Source organism: Neolamprologus brichardi, chromosome 19, assembly GCF_056152115.1.
Source record: "Neolamprologus brichardi isolate AB-2024 chromosome 19, ASM5615211v1, whole genome shotgun sequence".
NCBI lineage: Eukaryota > Metazoa > Chordata > Actinopteri > Cichliformes > Cichlidae > Neolamprologus > Neolamprologus brichardi.
The window spans coordinates 725,399-749,080 of record NC_142122.1 but is presented as its reverse complement, the minus strand read 5'-3'; the positions used below and the strand labels follow the sequence as shown (position 1 = coordinate 749,080).

Genomic DNA, 23,682 nt, shown 5'->3' with positions numbered 1-23,682 from the left:
CAGCTGTCAGACAGCTCGACGGGAATGAATGGAGCCGCAGTGAAGCAGCAGCACCTGAAACTCGAGCCCGTAAATGACGGGAGCGTCGTCCTCCATCTGCGCTGCGTCCTCTGCGCGGTTTGATTCTTTTAATGAAAGGCTTCGCTCAGAAAGCGCCTCTGCGCTCCTTTCTGCTCCAAACACAACACAGCGCCTCACTTCCGCGATTTAAAACCGAAACGTACGGTTAGCATGCGCAACGACGGCCGTGTGACGACACTTACGCTTTAAAAACAACGTAGAAGAAGACCCGGAATAGCAAACATGAAACGTGTCCTCTCTGACGCACCGTACTAGTAGCTGTACTGTGTGGCGCATGCGTGTTACAGGCGCGTCTGTCAGGTTGCAGTACGGTAAGTAAACAGTCCGTCCTGCTTCTCTTCCTGCTCTTTTATGTGTTTGCGGCTCTTTGTGCGGTGATGTTAGCGGCAGCGGAGCAGCCGAAGACGCTCTGCGCTGTTTTAAAACACTGTTAGCGGCATTTAACGGTTAGCAGCTCGGCTCGGCTGGCTAACCTGAGCTAGCTGGCTAAAGTAGCACTAGCATGACAGACAGAAACGACCCAATTACCGGTTTTACCTGGACGGCCCAGGTGAATTTGCTGGGCCGTCCACTCCTGAGACGATTGTGTCATTGCGTGAACGCATCTGAGTGCTCCAGACCTGCAGACTTCTCGTTTTACAGAGGTGCTCACCCTGACGATGATCAGTTAATAAATGTATTTGATTAGCAACGTTTCCCTGCGTCTCATCCTCTTAATTCCTGTGGAAGCGGTGACACGCCTGCTTTGCTGTCCCAGCTCTCACTTTATTCTTTAAACATCTTAAGTTTAAAGTTGTCACAAAAATTTGGAGTCTTAATGACTGAATCTCTTTTGACAGTCAAACTTTCTGAAAGTTTAGTTTTCCAGTTCACGTGACACCAACAGTGAGACGATGTCACCAACCCTAAAAACATCTTTCTACTTGTTTCCAGCTCGTAGTTTTCCTCTACAGGCATATTTTACACATCATAACTGGACATTTTTGTCCTCTTTCACCTGATGTTTCTGTCCCGCGACGCAGAGACCTGTAATAAAATTTGAAAACAATGAAGAATGACAGGAAATGAGTGTCCCTGCTTCACAGGAACGCCACACGACAATGAGAGGCATTGTTGGTTCATGTGTTTGTGCGTTTCTGTGTGCAGAGCAGTGAGATGGACAGCGGGGAAGCTCACGCCCAGCGGCCGGTCTCCTTGGACATCACCGTGGAGGATGTAAACCAGGAAGTCTCGGCTCCAGCCCCTCCTGAGGTGACCACAGGTCAGACTCCGCCCACAGACGGTGTTCTGCCCCAGGAGGACAGCATCGATCTAGGTCGGGACTTCGCCACACCACAGGAGGACAGCAGCGCCACGCCCTCAGAGAGCCTCATGGACAAGCTCAACGACCAGATGATGGAGAGCGTCATGATTTCTGATTCGCCCAATAACAGCGAGGAGGATGACGTGGCGCCCATCGATTCCCTCCTGGATGGAGGCGAGGAGGAGAACGCGGTGGAGGGAAACCAAGAGGAGCAGAGCGAGATCGGACAGAATACGACTGAGATTAAAGTTTTGGTGGAGGAGCAGGAGGACGGAGGCTCACAGGAAAAACCAGAGGAGGTGGCGACCAGCGCCGTTTCCCCGGGTGACGTGAAGAGTCTGTCTGACAGCGAGGAAGCGGCGCCGGAGATCAGAGAGACCAAACCAAAGGACGAGCCTGTCCCCGTGTGCACCATATTCAGCCAGGGCACCCAGCCCAAGTCTTTAGTGCCCGACGGCTTCCAGCCCACCCTCATCAAGTCGCCCAGCTTCAGCATGGGCGGCGCCGAAGACACCGTGACGCCCAATAAGATGGCGGGGGCGCTTGTGTGCCAGCCCAGCCCGAGCCTCAGCAAGTTCTTCACAGATAACGGACAGACCAACCCGGCGTCCGACTTCTTCGACTCCTTTACCGCCCCCTCCTCCTTCATCTCCGTGTCCAACCCCAATGCTGAGATCCCTCCAGGCTCCGCCCACGCACCCGAGCGCCAGCTCTCCTCCACCTCCTCCTCTATCTCTACCCCCGGAGGGAACCTGGACTCTGGCGCTCCCACACCGAGCTCAGCGTTCGCCCCTGCTGAACCATCCCCCAAACTCCAGCCACCCACACCTCAAACAGCCTCGGCTCCAGGCTCCGCCCCCACCTCAGCTCCAGCTGTCCCACCACAGCCCTTCAACCAGCTGTTTTCAGGCAGCGACGACGCGTTTGCGACGGCGCTGAGCCTGAACGAGGCAGACAGGCGCCACGACGCCTGGCTGCCGTGCGAGGAGACCAGGAAGGTGCTAATCTCTGTGGCAACGCAGCAGTACAGCCCCGCCTACTTGGAGAGCAGCAGACTGACCATGCCAGGACTCAAGTTTGACAACCTGCAGGTAGGACCTCTGATCTCAGCAGTAAACGCGCCCACGCTCGTGTTCAGGTGACCGCGAGGACGTTTCTGTCATGTTGCTTTTGGATGATGTTGAATTTCTGTGTTTTTAAAAACAGGGCGACGCCGTCAAGGACCTAATGCTTCGTTTTCTGGGAGAGGCGGCGGCGGCGAAGCGTCAGGTCCTCACAGCCAACTCCGTGGATCCGTCCTTCAACGGCCTCAAACAGCTGATTGTGAGTCCCTTTCGTTTGTGAGCGGAGCATCGCTCGGCGTGAAACGGGACGTTCACGTGTGGGTGGAGCTGACGTTCTCCTCCACCTGCGTGGTGACGTCTTCAGCTCTGCACTAACCGGAGAAATTGTCACAGTTAATCTGCTGATTTTGGTTTCTGGACGGGATTTCTCTGATTTGTGCTGATTCTTTTCATTGTACACAAAGTTAATAGTTTCCTGTTTGAAACGGTGGAAAAGCTCGGCACCATCAGGGTGGAGGAGTGGGTGGAGCAGCAAATCATTCTGGCAGACGTTCACGTTTTTATTTTTAGCATTTTTAAACTCGTTATTAACTGAAACCAAGCAGTGCGGCTGAGTTTAGGAAAAGATCCTGATGAAGTCTTTGTTGTCTTGGTTTCCACGGTGACGTGCTAAGTGATTACTCGTGTCCATGAAGAGTTTTACACCGTCAGGACTTTGGCTCCACCCAAAGAGCGTCACCCGCACGGTGATACAGACTCAGGTGGGCCACTCGTGTTTACCTGCCTGATCACATGTGTGTGTCTGCACACACGGCGCAGAGACACATCATCAAGGTGACGTCTCCTGGGTCAGGTGACACTGGAGAGGAGGATTTGAGGAGATGGTTTTACTCTTGTTGTTGTGCATAATTTGAACAGTGTTTTAATTCGTGGAGTTGTTTGAAAGCGTATCTGCAGCTCTGATTGTAACCAGAGGAGCTCGGGCAGCTTTTGCAGACGGATTTAAACGCTGGTCACTCTGCATTTGTACTTCTTGCACCAGGCTCCGCGGCGGCGGCTGGAAGGCTCTGAGAGCTCGTGCTGTTCTGCAGGAGCTTTCTGGAGGTAAACGAGTAAAGCGGCGCTCGGCGTCCCGCGGCGGCCGCAGCCTGTCTGACCTCCTGACAGTCGGTGTGTCTGCTGAAGCCGCTGGCTGCTTTCGGTCTCAGCTGACTGAAAACAGTGAATCATTCGCCTCCTTTCTCTTCGTATCCTGTTTCTTCTCCTGCCAAGCATAAAAATGCGTGTGTGTGTCTTTGTGACCGCGCAGTCTCACCTCGTTCCCTCCGCTGCTGCCGTCCGTCTCTCGTCTACCTCTGCAGCCCTCGTGCGTTCCCTCCATCATCATTTCTGACCCACAAACGACCCTGAGAGACGCTTGTTATTTAAAACATATGCACAGCAGCAGCAGTGATGGAGAGAGGTGGAGTGGAGAGATGGAGAGGTGGAGATCCACTCGGCTCACAAGTTCTCTCTTCCTGCTGTGCCCATGTATTATGCATACGACTGCTGTGCATATTTCAAGGGCCTTCTGGACTTGGTGTACACACACACACACACACACACACACACACACACACACACACACACACACACACACACACACACACACACACACACACACACACACACACACACTCTCAATATGGTGCTTTCAGCCTGCAGTCAGCTGCACTATATGGCGTAGGTGAGTGTGTGAGGATCATACGCTGTCTGCTGATTGGTGTGGGTGGCTCCCCGGAGCAGGAGAGATGGCGAGGCAGGAAGGTGACGCGGGCTCGCCGATGAATGACGAGCAGAGAGAGCGAGCATCAAAGCAGGCTTCGCCCGGACTCAACTTTTACCCACAGAGCCCATTAAAGATGGATGCAGCCGCCCTGATGTCACAGATGGCCTTCGTTTTCCTGGAGGTTGCTGCTCGCGCTCACCTCCTGCTGTGTTTGGACGTTCGATTATTGGAGGCGAGCTGATAACGATGTCTGTAAAACAACAACCTTGTTTAATGAACAGTTATGTGAAACTGAAAGGTCCAAAGCTGCACGTGGAGCGCTCTGGGATCGCTGTGACTCCTCCTCCTGGCTGTTCTGATCGGAGCCCATTGGCTGAGACCTGGAGCTCCTACACCAGACCTGGGTCCAGGTCGGGGCCCTGCGGCCCCTGTTCTGGGTTGGAAGTTGTCATCCTCATACGAGGTTTTCACACACACGTAGATAACGTGTATAATCCACAGAAAGAGCCTAAAAGTGTGGAGGAGGCCAGCTGTATATGAAGCAGTCCGTTTACCGTTTACATGAGACGAGAAACGCTGGTGAAAGAACGGCTCGCTCAGTGAATTCCAGCGTGGCGTCGTAATAGGATGTCACCTGTGCTCAGAGGTCACCGACTTTCTGGAGAGTCAATCGCTGCCTCAAAGCTCATGTGACCTTCAGATGAGCTCAAGAAGAAGAACGAGTTTCCATCTAAGACTACTGCAGTGTAGCTCAGCGTGCAGCGTTATTGAATATACAACAACAGCATTTCTGTGTGACCTGTTAATATGTGGTTTCGTGCCGTGTGCTCGGAGTAAAGGCCTTCAGAGCGACGACCTCCAGCTTTCGTTGGGGCGGCTCGCAGGTCAGTCGGCACCTGGAAGCTCAGAGCTGAGAGAGGGCGGAGCGCCCAGTCTGACCCGGCTCGACCTGCTCGACAGTGATGCGGACGCTGTACTGCTCTGTTGTGCAGAAGGCAAAGCTGCTGGTCGATCCGTGACCACAAGCCGTGGGCAGAGACCAAAAAACAAGCTCCAGGATAGACGCAGCAGAAATGAGCTGAACGATGTCTGAGGAGGTGTGTCCTGTGCACGGCTGCAGAGGCTGCAGAGGCTGCATGATTGGACAGATGGAGGCTCTGGGAAGGCCTCTCAGAGGAGATGCTGCAGAGGTCTCTCTGTTTTTGCAGGAGATGCCGGTGAAGTTTTGTTGTTCTCAGAAGAGCTTGAGCAACACTGGATGTGTCAGAAGTCATGCAGTGGTGTCCTCGGTGGAGCTGCGTGACAGAAGAGCTTCTTCTCTTTGCTGAATGTGCAGATGCTGTGACACGTCTCACTCTTATATCCTTCTCCTCCACATCGGCACGTCTCGGTGCCACAGACCTGGAAATCCCACATAATGTGATACTTGAGCGCCTTAAAAGATCTTCTCTTTTCACTCGCCTCTTTTTTTCTCGGAGTTCAAAGGTCAATGTGAGCTACAAGGCGGCTTTCTTTCCTTCTGCTGCCGCCTCAGATTCGGCGTCTTGCTTTTGTTCTGTGAGGCAGATGATTTCCAACACGGACTTGAACCCGCGGCCTCCGGCTGAAGGACGACATCTCTGCTCGCTGCATCCTGCTTAATAAGGAGCTTGTGTGGCATTGCTGACATAATAATGGAGCACTGAGTCACTCCGGCTGATGAATGGATCCGACACCATCTGCCTCCTCCATCTACGACCATCTACTCGCATTCAGATGATTTACTTACCAATAAATTATGAAATTTTCAAACTTCCAAGATCAAACAAACTCGTAGATCAAAGCTGTCGTAGGCGATGTAGCTCGCTGAGCTGGGAGGGGAGGTTAAGATTCAGAAAATGAGAGGATGTGAACGCACGCACACACACGCAGGCGCACACACACACACACGCACAGTTAGGGAAGTGCAAATGTCAGAAAGCTTTAGGCCATTAAAAGTGCAGCCTGCTGAAGAGTGATGCCTTTAAAGACAGCTGATCAGTCACGTAGAAACAGAGGATGGACGGATTGTGTGCGTGTGTGTGTGTGTGCGTGTGTGTGTGTGCGTGCGTGAGAAGCCTTTTGCTCGGCTGACACTCGTCGCTGAGCTTTATCCTGTCGTGCGGCGTCCTGTGTGATGCAGAGGCCGCTATGAGCTGGCAGAATGAGTCATGCTGCAGATCCAGAGTGTGACTGCACCCACTGCCACTGTTCATGCACACACACATGTGCAGCGAGGACACAAACACACACTGAACACACTCACCGGAGGGCCGAGAGTCTGCACTTCCTCTCTCTCTGACTCTTGGCGTCGGCCTCTCTGCCCTCAGCTGATGAATGAGCACATCGGAGCTGCTGTCACACCACTGTGCTGTTATTCAGTAGTCTGATTACAGTTACTACTCTTCAGTTAGCTGCACAGCGGGGAATCGAAGAGTAAAAGTAATTAGACTTTTTTTTTTCCCTGAACACGTCTGATTTCTGTCCGTGTGGAGGAGAAACAACAGCAGGTCGCTTTGGAGAGGAGACTTTATTTACATTTTAATAAAACATAAAAGGAGCATCGCGGAAAAGATCACACAAAAATACTTCAGCTTCTGGTGCGAGGGGGAAAAATTCAGGATGGGCGCCACTAACTGACTAATCGTCGCTGTTGTCGCTCGTCGGTACCAGAATAAGGAGTCGTTTAATCTCATTGTTAAAATTGGATGACCAACGGCAGCGAAGTGTTACGCAGCCTCCTGCCACCAGATGGAGCCGCGTCGTTGAGACTGCGCTTCATGTGTTTGGGAACATTATTACAATCAGATCGCAGATACGCGAGCGGTGGAAATGAGGTGGACGAGCTCTGCCGTGCTTTTTTTTTTTTTTAACTTTATTTAACAAACAATGAGTATACAACATATGAACAGATGAAGTATACAAAACAACAGAACATAAACACAAAAAGCCAGGGGTAAAAGAAAAAAGTAACAATTATAAGAATACACGCAAAAATTCACATACATATATTGTTTTGAGAGCCTTTTCAGCTCTGCCGTGCGATACGGCGAGGAGTTAAGTTGTGGAGGCGGCCACATGGAAAGGCTGTCGTTCCCCCCCAGCTCGACTTCAGATGAGCGGAAGAAAACGCCTGAATGTTTTTTCATTCTGATGTTTTAGATTTGAACTTTTATTGAAGTTTTTGACCAGCGTGCATCGTTCATAATGCACGACGTTGTTCTTTTCGGACATTTTCCATTAAACGGTTGTTAAATTTCGCTTCGTATCTGAGAGTTTGTCCGTTTTAAATGAGTCTGTTAGTCTCGTTGTTCTTTTCCTTCATTTAGTCGATTAAGAAATTAGTCGTAGGACCATACCTAATTAAATTTGGTGAAGTGAACCGATATCATCGTTTTTAGTCCGTTTTTATAAATAAGAGTTCATCATAATCAGTTGTGTGACCAAGCTTAGACCGCGCTGGTTTCCAGTAGCAACCGACAACTTCTTTGTGATTGATTTGATCCCTGCATGATGGCTGTGCTGCTCGCAAGATTCAGACGCTACCAGCTCCTCCAACTGCCAGCGCCTGCCTTCAAAGTAAAAGTTCCACTTTATAAAGACGCAGCCTTTACTTTGAAGGTGAACGTTCTTTGTTTCCTGTTTGCATTTATATTTATACAGCAGCACAACACTAACAACTGTTAGAAGAACTGTTACTGTTACAACAACAGTAACAGTTCTTCTAACATAAAGGCCCTACAGTAACACTGAGACACCCCAACCATCACATGACCATCACATGACCATCACATGACCCCTGAACTTGGCGACAGCGAGAAGAAAAAACTCCCTTTAACAGGAAGACGCCGCTGGCAGAATCAGCTATCTGATTGGTTGGGGGTGAGGCGAGGACGACTGTTGTGTGAGTAATTGGCGAGTTTTTCAGACAGGTTTGCGTCTTCCATGCAGACTACCAGTTACCATGGCAATCTGAGGTTTACCATGGCTGAGGGTTCGGTGCAGCACCCCCCCCCCCCCCGTGACCAACGGCAGGTGACGTCCAGGCTGTTGTAATAACCTGGTGTCGTCCTCCATGTTGGCAGCCTTGTGAGCTACGCTGCACTTTCACAACAGGTGTGAGCGTACGGCTGCAGCCTACATAAACACAGCAAGGTGAAAACAACTGGCAGGAAGGCTTAAACGTGCCCTTCAGCACCGCAGAAGCTGACGGTGCATTACTGCGAGCTCGGCGGCGCGGAGGTGTAACGACGGAGGAAATGACAGCTACGTAGAAAGGTTACGATAATGACAAGTAAAGGTTAGAGCAATGATATCAAAGCCGGCTGCAGCTGCCGGGTCGCTGCAGTGATTATAAGGGTGTGTCTGTCTGACCCGCCAAGGTAGGTTTAACACACACACAGACACACACGGGCACACGCACGCTGGCCGTGGGCCCAGGCAGCTGCACAGTGAGGGAGGGGAGCGAGGTTAGAGTCTCCGGTGGGAAGCACGGAGGGAAGGAAGTAGGAGACAGAGATGAAGGAGATGGGGGAGGGGTGGCGATGTTAATGAGGGAGACGGATGAGGAGCAGCCCGGGGTGGTGCTGAGCTGGAGTCTAACTCTCTGCTGACCACAGCGGGGACGAGAGAGGAGACGGAGGTCACCGTGAAGAAGAAGCCGAGCTGAGCTCATAGATTATCCAGCCTCAGCCCTTCATCAGCTCTGCAGAGGAGACGGAGCCGCGCTAGGCCGACTCTCACCTGTAAACCACACTGTTTGCTCAGCTTAGTCGCTTACGTGTTGCCAAAGTTACATCAAAGTGCAGCCAGGTTTGCAGCCAATCAGAAGCATCGAAATTTGGCCGGTGACCTGTTCAGGGTCGTGTTCTCGTGCTGTTTTCAGAGCAGCTCTTCTTTTTAGGTCTTTGATTTAGAGATTCAGCTGCTTCAGATACTCCGCATCCATCTTTGTGTTTAAACACTAATACAGTATTTTACTAACATTACAATTTCATGGCTAATTCGATTAAATTAAGAATATGGATGTGCTGGGGGGGGGGGGTGGCTGAGGACGGTCTCAGGTGCATCCTGGTGGACAGAAACGTCCCCGAGAATTTCTATTGGATTTAGTTCAGGCGAGCGTGTGGTGAGCACTGCACCAGTGTAGGGTCGTGGTGGTGTGTACGTCCATCTGTCGGGTAGGGCTGTCACGATTACGTCGACTATCAAAATCATCGACGACTGATTTAATAGTCGACGCGTCGTTTGAAGCTTTGTAAGATCACAAAAGACGCAGGAATAAGTAGCAGGATTTAAGAGTGTAATAACGGACTGAAACAGAAGATGGCAGCACTGCATGTACAAGGATGCCAGCTGCCGTTAAACCCCGAAGAAGAAGCAGCTGTGTCCCAGAATTCATAGCGCAGCCCAGCTCAGTTTCCAACAATGGCGGCAGCTAGTTAGTTTTAATATTACTCTTATTATTCTTTCTGGGTCACAAAATAAACGTTTAACATGTTTTCAGGCGAGAATGTAGCTGTGTAAACCTCAAATATCTGCTCAGTTTATCAAGACACCACATATTTTCAAAAGCGCTCCGACGTTTTCGGAGACGTCTGTTACCCACTAGCTCGATAGCTAGCCGGGGGCTAGGCTCGCTAGAGCCGTGAGAACACCGGACTTCCGGCTTCAAACTCACCGCCATCTTTCGCTACTCAGGTTAAACATGATATATAAGTCACTTAGATACCTTAAAAATGTTATTGTTTGGCTTTTTTCAGTATTTTATTTGTTCCTGAGTAAATCGGTTTGGCTGAGATTAAAGTTATAGTTTTTACACAGCTGAATAAACATCAAGCAGACAGCTGATTATCAGAAGTGTGAGATGCTGACAATTTACTCCGGTGTCCTGTTATATTTTAGATAGCAAGGAGTTTATTAAACTTCACCGAAACAATCTGCAAATTTCATTAAAATTCAATAAACTATCATCTTGTCTTTATTTTTAGTTAGCACATACCTTAAACACTTAAAGCTGTAAGCTAATGATAGTTATATAAGAGCAGATGCTGCTGGTGCAATAAGCTGTACGTTTTACGTCCAATGGATGATGATCTGATTAGTCGACTATCAAAATAATGGTGTGTGGCGGCCCTACTGTCGGTCTGTGCAGCCTCTGCTCCCTGCAGCGACGCTGAGCTGAGCCAAGTGTAAAACTAGTGAAAAACAGAAAAGATGAGGAGGGAAAGTTTCCAGTGTCCTTCACCTGTGAAACGTTCCTGTTTTGTGGTCGTCTCACTGTGTCCACCTGTGGTTCATGTCATTAACACCTCTGCTACTGCACTGACCGCATCCACACAGCAGAGGTTTAACGATGCTGGGAGTCTTTCCTGCTCAGTCAGTGCAGCTCCTGGAAGCAAAAACGATGTCAGTACCTCCGTTAGCTTTAGTAGAAGTCCTCTCGTCTCCCTTTGCTGGTTCTCCTCCAGTGTGTCAGAACAGCAGGAGACAAAGTCGGCGACTCCATCCCATAATGTCTGAAATCCCAGTTCAGGTGTTTTCCTCCTGTTCTTCTCTCCGTCACACCTCAGGATGTTCCAGCACAGGTATGTCTCACCCTGTGAGGTGAAATACATCATTAAGCTCGATGATGCAAAATACACAGAAATGTTTTATAAATGTAGTAAAGCAGCGACGTTCAGCAGGGCGGTGGGAGGGATTTAAATATGACTGGCTTGTTACATCGCACGTCTGAGAGGTTCAATATCTGCAGCTCGCTGTGTTTAAAGCTTTGCTCTGACTTCCTCTGCCACCTCCATCAGTGATTTGGGATTGGCACTACAGGGCCACCATAGAGAGGACTGTGATGGCGCTGTGCAGTCAGTAAAGAGAAGCTGGAGGTTTCTTCCTGTTAAAAGGGAGTTTTTCCTTCCCACTGTCCCCAAAGTGCTTGTTCAGAGGGGCTCGTTTGATTGTTGGCGTTTCTGTAGTAATGTAACCTTACGTTTAAAGTCTGTGCCGGCTGTGAGTCCATGAGCAGCTTTACTGTGACGTGCTCACAGCTTATACCTGCACTGCTCGCCTGCACGTCGCTGCGAGCTACAGACATCAGTGTTTCCATCATTCAGGTCGATAATCATGTATGAAGACTGTGTGTGGAAGATTAATGACACTGCAGCTTGACACTTTGCCAGCCGTGAGGCCTGTCAGGTGGTCAGCGGCGGTCTGGGGTGGCCGTGTGCTGTCCGTCGCTGCTTGTGCCTCAGACCTGATGCAGAGCTCTCTGATGCTCCTGCAGCATCGCCGGGGTAACAACTAAACCTTCAAACGCCGTCCGGCAGCACGTTTGTCCATCAGCGGCTGATTTGACCCACAGGAGCGTCTCGGGGAGCGTCGGGCGGAGATTGCTGCATCCCGCCGCGTCTCTGTGAAGAGACAAAATGGCTGCTGCGTGAAGTTGAGTAACCAAACTCGACGTCCTTCAGCTCGAGGGCGGAAAGCGTCCCCTGGTTCGAGTGTCTGCAGTCAGGCATCAAAGCACCTTTTTCTCTTTTAGCATATCACGAATGTTTTTACTTCCCGCCCCCTCTGTGTAATCCGACATGCAGGGTTTAATTGAAGCAGCGCTGCAGCTGCGTTAAGCAAAGCCGGTGCGAGGAAGCCTTTTTATGTCTGCCTCGCCTGGAGGCTTCTGGGTCTTGCGAGAGAACGAGTGGGCGTTCGTTTGTTCATCAGGCTTTGTTATGCCGGATTTTTTTAAACTCACTAAAGGATGGGCGCAGTGAACTTCCGATCTTCAACGCAATTAAGGAGCCTCACCCCTTTTAAACTCGCGACGAGACTAATTATGAGTGTGTGTGAGGGGGGTGTGAGTAAGTGGGAGTTTGGGTGAGGCGTTGTAATGCTGCTGAAGTCAGAATCATTCATAATTAGAGTTAATAAAAGTGTTTTTATGTTATATTCGGAGCCTCGATGTGCAGAGATCATCAGCGCTGATGCAAACTGACACCACAGCTCAGCCTCGTAAACGTTCTCTCCTTCATCCTCTTTCTTTGTTTGATTTCTGCTGTAAGGACATTTAAACGTGCCAAGCTGCAGTTCCTCTGACCTCCACTCGAGGCTCCAGAGGTGAGGCGGTCCCCGCAGACGCTCGTGTCAAACCCACCGTGCAGGCGGGACGTCACATGTCACTCAGGTCAAAGAAGCTGGACCACCGTCCAGTGTGTGACTCGTCTTTCCTCCATCGGCGGGGTCAGACCGACGTTTGCCGTGACTCCGCTCCGCGACCTGCTCGCTCTCTGGCGTTTGGGCCGGTGACAGTCTGAGCATGAAGTTATTGTTATGTAAATACTGAGCTTTGGCTCCTTGTAATGCATGTTTCTGCATTTTTGCTCCTCCCTCTCCTTCTGGCCCAGAAAGACGAATATCACCAGAGTTTAGTTTAAAACATTTATTTATCTGTTAAACCAAACATCCAAAACAGCCCGTCAGCCGGGATTCAACACAAACAGGAGCTCACACCTCTGTTAGCACGATGAACCAGCCATGCTATTGGTCAGATAAGTAAGACCACGCCCCTAAAAATCCAAACTTTAACTTTAAGCCTTAATACGATGTAAACAGCTGTTACAAAGGAGTGAATTCTCTATAGAAACCAACCAGTTTGTGTGTCAGGCTGTAAAGATCTAACATGAGTCTACGGGGCTGACTCACCGCTGGCGCCCCAGCTGGACGATAGAGGAACTGCAGGTTTTTCACGCGCCATAAAGTGAAGAAAACGTTGAAAAACAAACCCTCCAATATGTGGGGCCACACTAAAGGTCATTTACTTCCTGCGGTCTCTTCCCCTCCTCACGCAGACACCTGTCTTCCTCTCGCACCCCGTGGCGGTGAGCGGCGTGCTGTAGCGTGCTGCAGGAAGTGTGTGTGTGCGTGTGTGTGACTGACTGCAGCTGCTTTTGGCCATCCAGGCTGCCTCCTCGTTTTCAGCTTCATTTCCCGCCCTAATGAAGATTCAGAGGCAGCGCAGCGACTGGCACAGGAAGGAGAGGAGGAAGCGGTGACGGGAGGAGGAGGAGGGCAGGCAGGAGTGAGAGTCAGATGAAGGGGAAGGAGGCGAGGAGGAGAAGGGAAGTGGTGATGAAGGCTGTGATAAAGAGAGCAGCCCTCTCTCTGCCTCTCTCTCCTAATTAGCTCGCCGGCTGTGATGAATGGCGCAGCACTTAGGATCCAATCGGCGAGCCGACCTTGTCATGCGTGTTGATGGGGTGGGGTGACTCTACCCCCCCCTCCCAGCACACCCTCTTACCTATTGTACCTCCTCCTGTGGAAGCAGATGCTGATATCTGGGCATGTGTGCACTCGTGTTCTCGGCCTTAATGACCCCGCACACACACACACGCACGCACGCACACGCACTCTCACACAGACACACACACACACACACGCACACACACTCTCACACAGACACACACACACACACACGCACACACACTCTCACACAGACACACACACACACACACAGACACACACACACACGCACACACACTCTCACACACACACACACACACACACGCACACACACTCACACAGACACACACACACACACACACCTGAGCTCGTGTGGTCACTTCCACTCTGCAGCAGGATCAGCTCAGGGTGACTCGTGCAGTGTTTCAGTGTCTCTGCTGCAGGATGCAAAACATCCACGAGCGTCTTCTGGAGATGAGCTGATTTAACCTTTGACCTTTAAGGTCTTTGTCATGTCACATGAATTCAGAGGTGCAGTCATGAGTCGTCCTGCTGCTCAGTAACGCAGGTCATGTTTAGGTATTTGACTTCCTGTCACCAGGCTGACACTGAAACAACCTAAACGGCACTTTCAGAGGAACGAGCGCGTTTGGTGAACTGTGCCTTTAAAACAAAGTCTCCAACAGTCTCTGAGCACAAAAGGTCATCGAATCCTCTCGAGCCGCCCGGTCCTTCCAGAACCTTCTTGGAGTTCTTTGTTCTGAGCTGCGTTATATTCTGTCTGTCGGTTCTCCTCCCTCAGCTTCCTCTCTCTGTTTTTTTGTGCAGCAGTTATTCTGACTTGTTTCTGACGCCTCGTGTCTCGTCACCCCTGCAGAGCAGTAAGAACTGGCGCGCCGCGGTGGATCTGACGGCCCGCATGCTGACGGCTCACGGTCAGGGATACGGCAAGGCCGGCCAGCCGACCTCCCACGCCACCGACTCGCTGCAGGTAAGACGCCTCACTGGTTCCCGATGGCATGAATCCCGCGTTCGCTCAGTCGAGTCTGCGTCAGGCAGAGTCTGAGATACTCTTGTTGTTTGCTTTGCCCTCATCTCGTACGTTTTACTGCCATATTCTCCCCGTGTGTTTGTGGAGCTCCATCCAGAAGATGGATGGCTGCGCGAGCTCATTAAGAGGCCACCCTCGTGTTCGGCTCTGTGAATTAATTAGCCGTGTCGCTGCCTCATGCCACATATCACAGTTAGTTTTATGTTCTTAAACATCCTCACTTTAGTGCAGGAGTCCTCGTGTTCCAGGGGTTTCTCACGTTGTGTTGCATGGATGTGCACATGTTAGATTTTTCTGTTCATAGATCTGTGTGATGTCGCAAAGAGGGAATAGTCCCGCCCACCCTTATGTTTAAACCTCCTATAGCCAGTCGTCTTCAAAGGGGCGGGGCTACAATGACTTCTTTGACCTGTTGGCCTGCGCTAAGGCTTATTTTGAACTGTGAATCATGCAAAGCTCCTCAAGTTGAGTGGACAGCAGTCCTGTTTAAATGTGCTGCAGGTTCTAATAAAACACACGTGACCATCAACGCTGAGAGAAGGTTCAGACGCTTTTCACGTGTTTGAATTTCCAAAATATGTAATTCAGTTCACGCTGAAATGGTCTGACACAGGATTAGAGCCACAGGGAGAGAGCACACGGTGGGAGGTCTTTTTAAAACAACGTTTTTAACACTCCCTGAATAAAAATGGCCACAGAGGTCACTGGCTTCCTCCCGAGGCCGCCGGTCCTCCCCGAAGTCTTCTTGAAGTTCTGAACAGTTGACCTCGTGCCACCGTCCTAACTCCAGCACGCCGCCTCAGCCGGGTCGAGAGGGAGCAGCGTGTCTGCAGGGGTTACACATGCCGCTCGCGACCTTCTGGATCTTTCCGTGGCGAGGCGGTTCATCTTCCAGCTCGAGCGGCTCAGCGTGCAGCGTGAGCCCTGGCTTCTGTCCAGCAGCTGAGAGAATCCAGCTCCCTCCAGATGTGGAACAGCAGCCTCCACTCAGACTGCAGCCTGAGGTGGAAGATGTGTTGATGAAGTAAAAGGCTGCATGAATTCATACATTCAAAAGGTTCTTGGTGAGCCTTTCACAATAAAAGCCCTGCAGAGGAAACTGTGGATAATCATCGAGGACATCATGTCTCAGTCGTGCCTGTAGTTTAACTCCAGAGTGTGGGTTTACCAACTCACACACTGTGTGTGTGTGTGTGTGTGTGTGTGTGTGTGTGTGTGTGTGTGTGTGTGTTGCAGCTCTGGTTTGTGCGACTTGCTCTGCTCACCAAGCTGGGCCTTTTCCAAAATGCCGAGCTGGAGTTTGAACCCTTCGGCAACCTGGATCAGCCGGACCTCTACTACGAGTACTACCCCACTGTGTACCCAGGCAGGAAAGGTATGGACACACACACACACACACACACACACACAGCCTCAGTGTTGTATCACGATGTTCCTCGTGGTGTTTCTGGGTCATACAAAGTCTGTAATCACACCGTCGTGGAGTAAACACAACTCCAACTTTCACACGTATGAAACTGGGTCGAGAAATGGCGTCCGCGGCCCATCGCACAGACGTCGTTACCGCCTTTACGTGACAGCAGCCAACCAGGTGAGTCTGCAGTGACGCTCGCGTTATTTCCGCTATTGATCATAGATCAGAGGCTCGAGCTGAGCCCGCTGCGTGTTGCGTGTTCTGTCCGTGAGCTGCTCGCTGAGGCCTCTGAAGGCTGAGTGGCGTGCTCATGACGGCGCTGAGAGGATGCTCTGCGAGCGTTGAATGCGTTATTAGGCTGCTGGCTGCTGTACGACAGGATTTAGCATTTTAACCACGTTTTTTTATTTTAGTAAGAATGCACCAGCGTATCCACCACTGTCCTATTAAATATTCAGAGGAAAGTTGGTGCCAGGAGCTTGATATCAGCCTGTATCATCGAGAAGCTCCAACAACTCCACTTGTCTCCAGCAGCTCTTTGGTTTTGTTTTTCCTCTTTTTACACTGCATGAATTGCTCTCTAATGTATTCCCATTACTTTGGATCTGCTTCGCCCCTCGGGCTACCGCAGTGTGCAGGCAGCACACACACACACACACACACACACACACCCTTACATAAAAAAACACTTGAAGCTACACTGCACAGCTCTCTGAAGAGCACCGATTGACTTTCCATTGCTCAATATTAAACGCTTTGTGCCCTGCTAAGGTGCTCTCAGACAAACTGGCATGAGTTGTGTAGCCTGGCACCACAAGTCGAACAATTCTCCGCTTGCATCGACTATCTATTACCCGTGATCGCGCTCTTTGAAGGCCTTCAGAGACGCCCGGTCTGCGCAGCAGCGAGCGAGCGCTCGGGGAAGGAGCAGAGGTCCTCCGTTGGGCGTGCAAAGCTGAGTCCAGTTTGGGCTGAGAGACATCCGAACCTGCACACAGTTACTGCAGCTGGTTCAGAAGGAGACGTCCCACCTGACCCGCTTACAGGCAGCTGTTTGTGCTTTTTCTTATATTCATACTATGAATATTTTCAGACTAGCAGACCTCCAAGTGTGCAGGGCCCGGTTCAAATCTGGTGCTTTTTCAATTGTGTTATTTTTCCCCTCCCAGCGTTGGAGCTTTGAGAAACACAGTGAGTCAGTCTAAAGGCTAACTCTGTTTTCTGATAATTCACTGAAGAAAAACATCAAACTGCCTTCTGGCTTAAATTTTCATGGCTCGTATCGCCGTGCGGGACGGGTGAATGCCCAGAACATGTAGCAGTATTGTGCTTTTCAAAATAAAAGCCTTAGGATTCCAGAGACATTGTTTCTTCTGAAGGCTTTTATTGTGATAGGATGTTTCTATCCTGTTTGTCTTCAGTTCTCGGGTCGTTGTCCTCAGCACCTTCAGCTGTCTTGCCTCGATGTTAGTTCTGCTCACCAGTACATGTCAACTCCACAGTGTTGGCACCTTGGCTGCTGCCATGTTGTGTTTTTGTTTCCAGAAGTGACCATATTTGGAAAGAGGCCGTATTATTGGTCAGATTAAAAAGGCTCTGACAGCACAAACACAGCCCAGAGGTTCAGCAAGCAGCTACAGACACCTTTGTTGCCATTCACCTATAAGTCAAAGAGGCCACGCCCCCTAATGATGCCTACTATCCTGACCAATCAGGCTGTTTATTTTAACATGGGCATCTCTGGCGACTGACTCACTGCTGCCTCTGCTGGATGTTAGAGGAACTGCAGGCTCTGGCTCATATTTCCTTCATTATGAAGGATGCTGCTTTTACTAATGAAAGTAAAAGCCATAAATTAAATCTGCTGAAAATGACTGACACCCCGGGAGACGAAGAATAATGAATCGCAGAGAGTCGGCGAGGTCCCGTCACCGTGACGATAAAACCCTGTAACGCAGGGCGGGGGCAGAGCAGGGAGAGTGTCGAGTTGGAACAGATAGACGAGGAGAGATGGAAGGTGAGATCGAGACGGGCAGCGATGGACCAGACTTTCACATCTGATGGCGATATCAAAGAGGCGCTGATCAAAGCCCGGGGACTCACCTGAATATAGGCTCTTCCTCAGGGGCGCGTGTGTGTCTGTGTGTGTCTGTGTGTGTGTCTGTGTGATGTCGAGGCAGAGAGATGAGTGATGGAGCTGAGCAGCGCACAGAGAGAGCGAGATGAGAGGGTTTAATAAGCAGCCATACGTAGCTCGGTGCCATCTGTAGGTTCCTGCCTCCAGGGCTGTGCAGTCTGTGTGTGGGTGGATGGCTTTATATTCTCATCCTTCTCCCGCTCTCCTTCCTGCTCCGTCCTCATCCCACCTCCTTTCTTATTCCCTCCCTCCACCCTGTCCAGGCTCCATGGTGCCGTTCTCCATGCGGCTGCTGCACGCCGAGCTCCCACAGTACCTGGCTAAGCCCCAGGAGGCCCTGGACCGCCTGCACCACCTCAGAACCGTCTGCCTCACCGTTAGTGCTAACACACACACACACACACACACACACACACACACACACACACACACACTGTAGTATTCACACAATAAAAGCACACACCCACGCAGAAGCACATTAGCTGTACAAATCCTGAAGCCCACCTGTGTAAACACACAGGTATGGAAGGATTTTGGAGTTCTGGAATATGCAGATTGTAACACAGAAGTGCTGGAACTCAACCAGATTACACACACAACAGACACACACAGAGACACTCACACACACACAGGCACACACACAGAGACACTCACACAGACACACACACACACAGACACACACACACACACACACAGACACACACACACACAGACACACACACACACACACACACACACACACACACAGAGACACTCACACACACACACACACACAGAGACACTCACACACACACAGACACACTCACACAGAGACACACACACACACACAGACACAGACCATCCTGAAGTTTTAGCCCCTCCCCCCTGCTTCCTGTTCCTCAGATTCTGGAGAACCTGGAGACGGGCTCAGCCGAGGACGGCAGCATGATCACCTTAACGCAGGAGAACAGACAAGGTAAGCTCACTGTGAGCTGGCCGCAGTCCCAGAATGCATCACACTGTGGGAGGAGAGTGAGGTCATGGGCGCCCACCGCACACGCGCGCACACACACACACACACACACACACACACACACACACACACACACACACACACACACACACACACCTGGTGCAGGACTGCAGCATAGCTCAGCCTCTCAAACACAGATGCGGCGCTCTGTAGGTGTTTCTGCCTGCGCTGAATACCAAACGGCTTCTTTCCCGGCCGCGCGGATCCATACCGATCACTCCTGACCAATCCGCTCACACCTGCTCGGCCACGCCGGGGAGACGGGTGGAAACCCACGCCTGGCTTGATGTGTACTCTGGTGTGTGTGGCTGTTTCAGGAAGTTTTCCAGTCTGAGCATGAGCAGTGGCGTTCGCCACGGCGTGTTTTTAAAAGCAGTCGCGTCCTCTGTCTCTCCTCTCCCGCCCACGCCAACAGTCAATAACGCCGGGCCTCACCTTCGCACATGAGACCCCTGCTGAGTGATTAGCTCTTCTCCCCAACACACACACACACCATGAATAGTAATAGGCACACGAGCTCTTCCACTCTGTGCCGCAGTGTGTTTGTCTTAAAATAAACCCCGCTGTATTGGGGGGGTGTAGGGATGCCAAAAAAAAGCAAAAAAAAAAACCCCTCTTCTTCTTCTTCTTCTCTTCCTGTTTGCAGCGTCTCTAAAGCTGTGGAGGTCTCGTCTCAGCCGGGTCATGTACTCCATGGCCAACTGCCTGCTGCTGATGAAGGTAGGTGTGTGTGCGTGTGCGTGTGCGTGTGTGTGTGTGTGTGTCAGAGATCTCTGATGCCAGCCTGCTGGAGGATTCAGTGAAATCCCCTCAGACTGATCACTAATTGGATTCTTGGTCAGTGAGCGAGCGTGGGTGAGAGAGGTGGGGTAGAGACACAGTGCCATCTAGTGGTCGCAGCTCAGATTACATTAGCTTAAATGTAAACATGCAGAGTTCCGACTCTGAATGAATAAAGATTTTATTTTATTCACGTTTGAGCTCCAACCAGGTCATGTGACATTCAGAGCCTGACATCAGCGTCATGAAGGCTTCGTTAACGAGGGCGCGGCGTTCTTCAAGTCTCTTTATCTGAGACTATTTTTGTGTATGTTCACGTCTTTCTGTATACAGTCGTCTTCTGCTGTGGGACACGCCGCAGCGAGTCATCTTCGCCACACCTGTCCTCAGCACGCTGTCTCCGCCATGTTTGACAGTGTGATCTGGATCGCAGACCGCTGTGTATCGATTTCAAACTTAATCCGTCTCCAGTTTTAAACTTTTGGTGATTTAGAAACGTGCTCATGAGCAGCACGCCGCCTCCGCAGGTCGTTTCCAGCACACGCCCTCCCCCCTCCCCTCTCTGACCCCTCTGTTGCCCGCTCAGCGCTCCAGTCGCCACGTGAGCGATGTGGAGGTGGACGGAGGGTCACTCCACCTGCTATTACTCCATATGTTTGATTAATGCTCTCTCTCTCCACACCTAAGCTCTGCTCTGTCTTTACCCTGCTCACCCTCCACCTGTCTCCGCCTCCCACCGCTCCCCTCCGTCACTCTGTGTCCTCTCTGCTCCGTCTGTCCTCAGGACTACGTTCTGGCTGTGGACACCTATCACTCCATCATCCAGTACCAACCCCAGCAGAGGGCGCAGCTGCTCAGCGGCGTCGGACGCATCTTCCTGCAGGTCTGCAGACACACACACACTCACACACACACACTCACAGACACACACACACTCACACACACACACAGGTCGGGCTGACGTGCTGTTCCTCTCACAGATCGGAGACGTTCAAACTGCAGAGCGTTACTTCCTGGACGTGGAGAAGTGCGGCCCGGTGAAAGGCAGCCAGCAGGCTCTCGCCACATGCGTGTTAATGAACAGGTACCTGCATGCGTGTGTGTGTCTGTGTTTCATTTAGCGCCTTGTGCAGCGTGTGAACTTCATGCCTCAGCGGCGTGCGATTTCGAGGAGGTCGCAGGTCTGTGCCGACCCGACTCCCCCGCACGCCGACGCTCGCCTCACAGACCTGCAGAGCTGCTGGAAACTAGAGCGGTCTCGTACTTCCTGTGCTCGTCTGCGTCCGTTTATTTATTCGGCAAATGCCAAACTGAAGTCACGTGACTTCCCCCGGGTTCGAGCACGCACACAGTCAGTATCTATAATTTGGCATCTTAATCAATATTAATCATATCGTGGTTCCTATTTTTCAGCTTTTTCTATCTTAGCACTGAAATCATTGTGATCAATGGATGATTGATGACAGGCCTTTTGTAATGTGTGTAGCGCCCCCTGGGGGTTGTTGCTGTTTAATCAGGCTGTGATGAGGCTGGTTGCTCTGAGAATAAATGTGATTGGTCCTGAACAGAGCCCCTCCCCTTTTTTATTTTCTTAATGATTTTGACTTTGATGTCAAAACTTGTTGCAAGTTTCATTTTTTGAGGTGTTGAAAGAGTTTTGAAAAGCAGTGATTGGTTTAGTTGCTGCTGAGCTCGTCTGTGTTCAGGGATTCACCTGAACGCAGGTAAACTCGTTTAAACCTGTTTGAACGCTCGACGCAGGTTGGAAGGGTTTGAAATGTGTTTCCTGCTTTCAGGGCTTTCGTCCACCTCAGTCAGAACAACTACGCCGAAGCACACGCCTCCTTCATCGAAGTGCTAAAGATCGACCCAAAGAACCCCGTGGTACGTACCGCCGCCATCCTCCAAACGCTCCCCAGAGCAGTGCACAGAGTGGGTCAGGCGCCTCTGTGGCTCAAACTGTGCTCGTCAATATTTTGTACTTGTAAATCAAAGTTGAGAACTAAGTTTTGTAACCTTGTAACCCAAAATATCCGAATATTTTATGTTTGTGCATCTGTAGATGAGAGTTTGTGTTTAAAAAACATTTACACGAGTTACAAATTGTTTTATGAAAGTCTGCTAACAGGAACAAAGTAAAACACTGCGTGTGAAACTCCCTGCTTCAGCTTACACTACGAATTCTTCCTTTGAGCTGATTGGTCAATGTCATGTCAATTACAGATGTAACAATCCAATCCGAGAACAGATGGGTGTGGCTGTTGGTGGGGTACTTTATTGATTCACACACACTGACTGCAGTCATTACAGTGGTGAGGTTACTTTTGCACACAGGCAGGCTGCTGTGGATCACTGTGTTTCTACGTCATTTGTACTCGGGTCACCTGAGACTTTAATATGTGTAATATTGAAGTTTGATGATCAGTGTGGCAGATACGTCACGTGTCACAGACATCGTCAGTGACGACGACGATGATGAAGATCAGCAATAAAATCACAGTAAAATGTCATTTTTTGAGCTGCACTCATGTCCTCGTATCATAACCATCACTCTGTATTATTAGCTTATGATAAAGTGTCACCAGCAGAGGGCGCCAAACAACCACCGCCAAGCTGGTGATTGAGCAGCTTCCTGTAGGAACTACTTTCTTCATACTGGCTGCATCCTGCAGCCGTATCACTCCTCAGGAGGAAGTGTGTGTCTACTCTGGCTCATGTGACAGGAAGGAAACATTAAATGTGTCGGCCATTAGAAACAAAATAGTTTTGTGCTGCTCAGAGCAGCCAGTCAGTAGACTTAAAGTGGGAGGGGCTAAAGTGTCTTGTCTCAGACTGTTACACCGGTGCGTGCTCAGTTAAACCCTCCTCTTCCTCCGTGTGTTCGCAGGCCAACAACAACGCGGCGGTGTGCCTGCTCTACCTGGGCCGCCTGAAGGAGTCGCTGGGCCAGCTGGAGGGCCTGGTGCAGCAGGACCCGGCGCAGTACCTGCACGAGAGCGTCCTCTTCAACCTGACCACCATGTACGAGCTGGAGTCGTCCCGCAGCACGCAGAAGAAGCAGGCGCTGCTGGAGGCCGTCGCCTGCCGGGAGGGCGACAGCTTCAACACGCAGTGCCTCAAGCTGGTCTGAGAGGAGGAGCTTAGTTTGACCTCCCAGGCACAAAACAGCGAGTTTTATTGTCACTAAAAAGATGAAGGGCACCCAATCATCATCATCATCCTCACAATAACCCACAGGAGCAAAGCCTGCAGCAGCGTCCTCCTGCGCTGCACAACCGCAACCCGAAAATCGTGTCCTCACACCCTCTGACTGCTGAATCACACCAGAGCCCGTCTGCGTGTCCAGGTTCAACACTTTTATTAGTGGGGGCAGGAAGACTTTTCAAAATAAAAGTCCCAGTGCAGAGCAAAGTCCAGGATAAAAGCCCACATCGGTGTTTCCCTGGTCAGACGGCTTCATGTTTATCACACATTTTAACTTAAACTGGGTCCAGTTTAATTCAGCTTTATCCCAGCTCACCTTTTAATTTGTAGTCAAGTCTCAGCCCACTTTGTGTTTTGGGAGGAACAGACGGGACGCTGCAGGCGGGATGTCAGACACTCCGACGGGCATTATCCTGATGATCTGCAGACCGGACAGCTTCAGTGACTCGGCCGCTCATGTTCAACATGTACATATCAGCAGCAGGTTTTCCTCTGAGTTCACCAGGAATTATTATATTTAAGTGATTTTTTTACTTTCTGTGCTGATCATATTGATGTAAATGAAATAAAATGTGGTTTTATGTGAAAGCACAGCTCACTGTGTGTGTTTGACGTGGGG

The 23,682-nt window shown here is 50.6% G+C and overlaps 2 protein-coding genes across 2 annotated transcripts in view; one reads left to right on the top strand and one right to left on the bottom strand.

Annotated features, from left to right (window-relative positions):
* eipr1 (EARP complex and GARP complex interacting protein 1) overlaps positions 1-405 on the bottom strand; it is a 47,865-nt gene extending 47,460 nt beyond the window's left edge. Inside the window, exon 1 of the mRNA XM_087833046.1 lies at positions 55-405. Coding sequence (XP_087689172.1) covers positions 55-96 — 42 coding nt within the window. The 5' untranslated portion in view covers positions 97-405. The remainder of the gene's footprint in view (positions 1-54) is intronic.
* On the top strand, positions 294-23,651 carry trappc12 (trafficking protein particle complex subunit 12). The gene is made up of 12 exons (XM_087833043.1): positions 294-392; positions 1,228-2,475; positions 2,591-2,707; positions 14,343-14,456; positions 15,753-15,891; positions 18,331-18,443; positions 18,950-19,022; positions 19,726-19,799; positions 20,644-20,742; positions 20,840-20,943; positions 21,656-21,743; positions 22,747-23,651. The coding sequence occupies exons 2-12, from the start codon at positions 1,237-1,239 to the stop codon at positions 22,987-22,989; spliced, it is 2,403 nt and encodes an 800-aa protein (XP_087689169.1). The 5' UTR covers positions 294-392; positions 1,228-1,236; the 3' UTR covers positions 22,990-23,651.
* Positions 23,652-23,682: the final 31 nt, after the last annotated feature.